Source organism: Hyla sarda, chromosome 2, assembly GCF_029499605.1.
Source record: "Hyla sarda isolate aHylSar1 chromosome 2, aHylSar1.hap1, whole genome shotgun sequence".
Classification (NCBI taxonomy): domain Eukaryota; kingdom Metazoa; phylum Chordata; class Amphibia; order Anura; family Hylidae; genus Hyla; species Hyla sarda.
The window spans coordinates 101,862,731-101,870,320 of NC_079190.1; the positions used below are offsets into that span (position 1 = coordinate 101,862,731).

Below are 7,590 nucleotides of genomic sequence, written 5' to 3' on the forward strand. Positions count from 1 at the left end.
TCCACTATTCGGAGGGTGCAAATACATTGTCTTTTGGGACTCTGCCGGGGGAATTAAAAATTGTCCGCTATTGGGAGGTGTCCCCTATTGGGAGGTGTCCGCTAAGGGATATTTTACTGTAACTGTAATCACTTCTATGGTGTACAAATCCTGTGTAAAGCTGATATCTACCGTCATATGGTCCTGTATATAATCACTTATATTATATAAAGATCTCTGACAGCTGGTATCTACTGCTATATGGTCCTGTATATAATCACTTATATAGTATACAGACCCTGTATAGTATACTGGTCTGTGTATAGTGGTTTTATTTAGTTCTTTTTGAATTTCCTTCCTTTCTGTCTGATACCTCTGTCCATACCCATAGGAAACCTATCCTGCGCTGGACAGTTTCTAAAATGGACAGAGGTCAGCAGAGAGCACTGTGGTCCAACAGAAAGGAAATTCAAAAAGAAAAGAAATTCCTCTGGAACATACAGCAGCTGATAAGTACTGGAAGGGTTAAGATTTTTAAATAGAAGTAATTAACACATCTGTTTAACTTCCTAGAGCCAGTTGATTAAAAATAAATATGTTTTCCAGGGGAGTACCCCTTTAAAGCCTATAAAGCCCCTATAACAACATCATATGTTACATAATGTACTCATATTAGACATTGTTATGCATGGGAGAATTTATTTTTTGAGGCAAATGTCATTCCTTAAACAAACTATCATAACATTAATATGTTTATTCTTCTCATATATTTTCAATAATAAGAACCTACATCTCTTAAATAAGGTCTCAAAAGTACAAACCAAATAATTTATGATTCCCCATAGCAGACTATAATTGCAACATGATAAACAAAATAGAGATTTTTTTTTTAACCATTCTCTTGTGATTTAGTCCCTAATGATCTACTGTTAGGGTATAAACCAACCTAAGACATAATGGAAAATGTAACTGATCGGCACTTTCCATAAGTTATACATTACCGTACTACTTTTACTTGTCTTCCAGTCTTTCTGTGATTCAGTATGTTTGTTAGTCAATCCAACCTGTGTGATAGCACCTTCAATTCTATCCATCTAGCCATGTCCTTCTCAGATGTGGCAGAGTCCATCCATATCATGACTCCGCTTAACAAGTCATCTGTAAGAGAGTTTGTATTGACGGGAATTACCAATGACCTACATTTACAACATATCCTATTTCTTTTGTTTCTGCTGATTTACCTTATAAGTCTTATTAGCAATACAAGTATCATGGTAACAATCCTGATCATAAATGACCTTCATAGTCCAATGTATTATTTTCTCAGCAATCTGTCCTTCTCAGATCTTTGTTATTCTACAGTAATTTCCCCTAAAATGTTGTTTGATTTTTTTCTGGAAAAGAAGTTGATCTCATTTATTGGCTGTGTACTTCAGTTGTATTTCTTTGCAGTGTTTGCCACTACTGAAGGTTACATTTTGTCTACTATGGCCTATGATCGCTATGTTGCAATATGTCACCCTCTTCTGTATGTATTAATAATGAATAGAAGAAAATGTGTGATTCTAACTCTTATTGTTTATATTGGTGGTTTATGTACTGCGAGCATCCATACATCATGCACATTCATATTGCCATTTTGTGGACCTAATGTCATTAACCATTTCTACTGTGACATTCCTCCGCTCATGGAGCTCTCTTGTGCTGATACATTCATGAGCAAGACTATTATATTTGGTGTAGTCCTTTGTCTTGGTCTTTTTTCAGTAATTGTCGTACTAGCCTCATATATTTATATATTTTTCACTATATTGACAATTCACTCATCAGAAGGGAGGCACAAAGCATTTTCTACATGTTCTTCTCATCTGCTTTGTGTCGCCTTATTTTATGGAACGGTTTTCTTCATGTACCTCCGTCCAGCTTCTAAATATTCTGTCACACAAGACAAAATAGTATCTGTATTCTACACAATGATTATCCCTATGATGAACCCCATAATCTATTGCTTACGAAACAAAGAAGTCAAAGAGGCCATAAAATCTTGCATTAGAAGTTTACTAGTACACAAATAATAAATACCATTAAATGTACGGCTCAACCCAAAAATTATTATTTGTGGAGGGAAAAAAACAAACTCAATTTTGCAACTTTTGGGGGTTTCGTATTCATGCACTGCACTAAAGGGTAAAACTGACATGTCATCTTTATTCTGTCAGTCAATGCAATTAAAACGATGCCCATGTTTACATGCTTTTCTATTATTGTACTGCTTTTAACAAGTCAAACTTTTATATCAAAGTGAGTATGCCCTATTCTGACCCCTATAACTTTTTTATTTTTTTCATATACAGGGCTTGTAAAAATATGTCAGTACATTTTTAGCTCCTGGTATCGCCATGTGGAATGTCAATTTTATATATATATATATATATATATATGTATATCGTATTTATCGGGGTATACCACGCACTGGCCTATAACACGCACCCTCATTTTACCAAGGATATTTGGGTAAAAAAAGTTTTTTACCCAAATATCCATGGTAAAATGAGGGTACGTGTGTGCGCGTGTATACCCCGATACACCCCCAGGAAAGGCAGGGGGAGAGAGGCCGTCGCTGCCCGCTTCTCTCCCCTGCCTTTCCTGGGGGTCTAGAGCCCTGCTGCCGGCCCTCCTCTCTCCCCTGGCTATCGGCGCCGCTGCCCGTTCTGTCCCCCTGACTATCGGTGCCGGCGCCGCTGCCCCGTTGCCTCCCCCCATCCCCGGTGGCATAATTACCTGGGTCGGGTCCGCGCTGCTGCAGGCCTCCGACGCGTGTCCACTGACGTCATGCGCCGCGCCGTGCAGCGCATAGCAACGGTCAGGGGACGCACGCCGGAGGCCTGCAGCAGCACGGACCCAGGTAATTATGCCACCGGGGATGGGGGGAGGCAACGGGGCAACGGCGCCGGCAATGGGTGCCGCTGTCCCTTCTCTCCCCCCTGGCTGTCGGCGCCGCTTCTCTCCCCCTGGCTATCGGCGCATCAGGGGGACAGAACGGGCAGCGGTGCCGATAGCCAGGGGGGAGAGAAGGGCCGGCAGCAGGGCTCTAGAACCCCAGGAAAGGCAGGGGGAGAGAAGCGGGCAGCGACGGCCTCTCTCCCCCTGCCTTTCCTGGGGGTGTATCGGCGTATAACACGCACATAGACTTTAGGCAAAAAATTTTAGCCTAAAAAGTGCGTGTTATACGCCGATAAATACGGTATATATATATATATATATATATATATATAGATAGATAGATATATAAATATATATATATATATATATATATATATATATATATATATATAATGTTTATGATCCTGTACAGTGCATGGTATAAACGTAAAAAAATTCCAAAATCCAATTGCTGATTTTTGGTCTGATCACATCCTATATAAAATGGAAGAAAACACAATCAAAAAGTCAAATGTACGCATGAGTGGTACCGGTAAAAACTACAGTAGTTTTTATCGGTACCACTCATGTGTGCATAATGTTCTCATTGTTTTTCTATTTTATTATTTGTTCCATTTTTGATTCACCTTAAAGGGAATTTGTCATCATAAATGTACCGTACTTATTACTTCATTCAATTTTTATGTTAAATTAAAAAAAAATTTTTCACATTTTTCATTTTACTATTTAAATGATCCTAAAAACATGCAGTTTTAAGTCTGGCCACTGAGTCTAATAATAAGCCGACACTTTCATTTTGTTGACAAAACTTTTTATCAGTGTCCTCCTTTTCATAACAGGCAGGAGATCCCCTCCTCCCCCCTACACAGATTACAGAGCATGACTACAAAACTTTCTTATAGAAGTCAGTGCCCTCCAATCAGTTTTTTTCTATGTCCATGTAACTGCTGTACAACTTACTCTAAATGAGCAGGAACTCAGGCTGCCCCATAATAACGTACAAAAATAAAAAATAAAATAAAATCTAAGACATTAACACCTTTCCGATCCATGACAAACATTTACTTCATATGACGTGGGTCCCGATGTCCATCATTTAAATGGTTAAATGCAGTAACCAATAGCGATCATGATATTTAAAAACTAAATACCCGTAATCCTTGGTGTCTAGTGGTCCAATTGCCATCCCTGTGATGTAATCGCGGGGTGCCGATGGGTTGTTGTAGAAGCCTGGGCCTTACCTCTGCTTCTCGGGCTTACACGGATCGCTGATTGCTGAAGGCCGCCTTAGGCGATTGGGTGCCGATAACATGGATCAATGTTATGCATTAGCAATACATTGATCTACGTAAGCCATCTATTGATGGCTTATCATAGGCCCCAATGCGGACAGAAATGTGTAAAAAAAAAAAAAAAAAAACTCTAAAAATGTTTTAAAAACGATACCCCCCCCCCTCAAAAATATAAACCACCCAACTTTTCCCATAAAACACTGTAAAAAAATAATAATTCACATATTTGGTATTGCTGTGAGTGTAATTGTCCGAACTATGAAATTATTACATTTCTGATGCTGCACGGTAAACAGCGTAAATGCAAAAAAAATCCAAGCATCTAAATTGCTAATTTTTGGTCACATCACATCTCAGAATAAAAAGGACCTAGCCAAAGTGGTACAGTTAACCATGGGTCCTGGCTGGCCACAGTAACCGGGACCCACTGGGTATAAAGCATGCTCAGCTCGTGAGCATGCTTCAAACCCCGGTAAAGGGACAAGGGCGTACAGGTACGCCCTCCGTCCTTAAGTACCAGGACGCAAGGGGGTTACTGTACGCCCTTCATCCTAAAGGGGTTAAATGGACTGTATCATCAGAAAATAATATCTTACCTTATTATAATTCTTTTAGTCAATATTATATTTCCCAGTTGTTGGACCTAATATGAACTTTTACATATATACATCTGCATCCTCCTCTCACCTTTTTTTACTTCTCCTATATTTATTTCCTTTAATCTTTTACCACAATCATATTGAGCTGACATAAGATTGATATCCATGTTTCTTTTTCTCCATGTACAGATAAAACTTGATAAAGGTCCCAGGTGGACTAAAACATTGTTTAGTGTTTTTCTATATTAACTGGATCAAATATGCCTCTTAAAATTAAAAATTCAGGGGAAAACAATTATAATGTTGTAGTGGATAAGGCAAAATGCTTATTTAGAATATGCTTACTAAAATGGCCCTCCCATCATGTTTGAAACAATAAGGGAGATTCTCAAAGAATTTAGCACCAAAACCAATCAATTTTGCACCAAAATTTCAACCACATTTTCAAAGAGCTTTGTGCCGCAGTTTACACTGTTCACGTCAGTTTTGTAAAAGTGGGCGAGTCCACGTACATTGTCTGCTTTACATGATATTTTCAAAGGGGTGAGAGTCCAGGTTACATCAAAAAATTCACACCATCTTTTTGATGTGGTGCGAAAATTAATTTTCACATATTTTCATATTTTCAAAGCAGCACAAGAGACCTTTGAAAATGTGAGGAGAAAAAAAGGTGTGAATAATATCGCTGGAACAGAAATTACAGCAGTTTTTGAGAATCTCCAATGTGTATAAGATGGCACCTTCAGCCAGAGCTTGTTGTGCGGTAATAAATCAATTATTATTTATGAATTAGGGTCATAAATATAAATATTAATTATGAAAAATTAAAATGTTTTGAAAATTATCAAAAATATTAAAATTATGACCTGGTGAATTGTAGACAAAGCCAATCAATACAATTCACATCTGAGTCCGACTATTTCCTCAGATATCAACAAGTTATTTTTATGACGGGATGACATTAACGCTTAAGGATGTAGTTTTTCAATATACAATAATACACAGGTATTATAAAAGTATGCAGATTGATTGGTTATAAGGTTGTAAACATAAATGAGTAATAAACACAATGATATATGCAAATGAATATCAATTAGATATATTAGTAAACATTAAAAGCTTGTTAATTGACTACATATAGTAGAACAATACATGTGAGTAGTAAGTAACTTGTTACAATAAAACAAAAGCTACTAGGTTGGGAATATCATATAAAAAAAAGGTTACATATCACTGTGTTCAGTGGAAACCTTATGATATCAAGATGGGCAATATCTAATCGTAGACATATCAATATGCAATGCTCAGTACACTCCCTGCCCCTTCTAACCAACTACACATCACATGATTTCAAGAATGAGAAAATCCATCTAAGGATATAAACATGGAAGAAATTTAATATACTTCCGCCCCATTCTAGACTATTTTCTATACATGATCTTGGTAAGACATTAAGACAAATAGCAAAGTTTCCAAAAGTAATCCAAAAATAAACAAGCACATGACAGCACAAAGGGCCGAGATCCAGTAGCGCCCAAAAAATTAATAATTTTTGCGGAACAAATAGGGAACCACGAGAAGCTCCTAAGTGCAATTAGAGTAAAACAAATGTAACCGTAATAATGGATCAAACAGTTCCATAGGACCACAACAGAGGAGAGGGGGGGAGGGGGAAGGACAGGATAAAAGGGAACACAAAGACTAACTGACAAACAATCACAGAGCCAGAAGGGAGAAAGAATGGAAAAAGGGAGAAGAATAAGAAGAGAATAGAAAGGATAGAGTAGGGAAATCAAGGCGGTTGACGATCAGAAAAGCGGTCCCAGGGTTCCCAAACAGAGAGGAAGGAGGGAATGGAGTTATGTAAAGAGGCCGTGAGAAATTCCAGATATCGGATCTCACGAATACGGCTTAATAGGTCCATTTCCGAGGGAGGGAGAGTCCTCCTCCAGCATTTGGCTATAAGGGTCTTAGCAGCCAGAGCTAAGTGCATGAAAAGTTTAAAAGGTTTCTTAGATAAAGTGGGATAAGAAAGGTTAAGAAGAAAGTGAAGGGGGTCAAGAGGGACAGAAAAACTCAGGGCTCCAGTGATGAGGCGCAGTACTATTCTCCAATAATCCATTATGAGGGGACAGGACCAGAAGATATGAAATACCGTTCCCAACCCCACTCCACAGCACCAGCACTGAGGGGGGATATTAGGGTTAAGTATATGGAGTACTTCTGGAGTTTGGTACCATCCCATAATCATTTTATACTGGGTTTCCGTATAAGCAGTGCAAATAGAGGCTTTGGATGCCTGCTCCCAAATAATACGCCATTGAGGAAGGGAAATAACCGTACTCAATATTTCTTCCCAGCGACCCATATAGCAGTGCAATGGAGGGGCGCCAGCAGGGGGATGAAGGAGTAGGGAGTAAATGTCGGAGAGAAGACCCTTCGCCTGAGGTCCACCATCGCATAACCACTCAAAGCTCATAGGCTGAGAGACTACTGTAGAACCAAGCATAGAAGACATAAAATGTCTCATTTGTAGGTAGTGGAAACGCTCAGACGAAAGGAGATCCCAACAAGAGACCAGTTGCTCAAAAGGCAAGAGAGAGAGATGGTCAACTACATCAGCCCAGCAAAATAAGCCCTGAGAGCCCCATTCCCGTACCATATCAGAAGAAGAAAGCACCGTAGAGGTGAAGGAGAGGAAAATAGTTTGAATTTCCTTGAACAATACCCCTACACATACTAAGAAAAAGACATAGGACCCAGAAGAGGGGAAAGAG

General features: G+C 38.9%; 1 protein-coding gene across 1 annotated transcript; it reads left to right on the top strand.

Moving 5' to 3' along the window:
- The first annotated feature begins 1,115 nt into the window (after positions 1 to 1,115).
- LOC130358850 (olfactory receptor 1002-like) lies at positions 1,116 to 2,054 on the top strand. The gene has a single exon (XM_056562726.1). The coding sequence runs from the start codon at positions 1,116 to 1,118 to the stop codon at positions 2,052 to 2,054; it is 939 nt and encodes a 312-aa protein (XP_056418701.1).
- Positions 2,055 to 7,590: the final 5,536 nt, after the last annotated feature.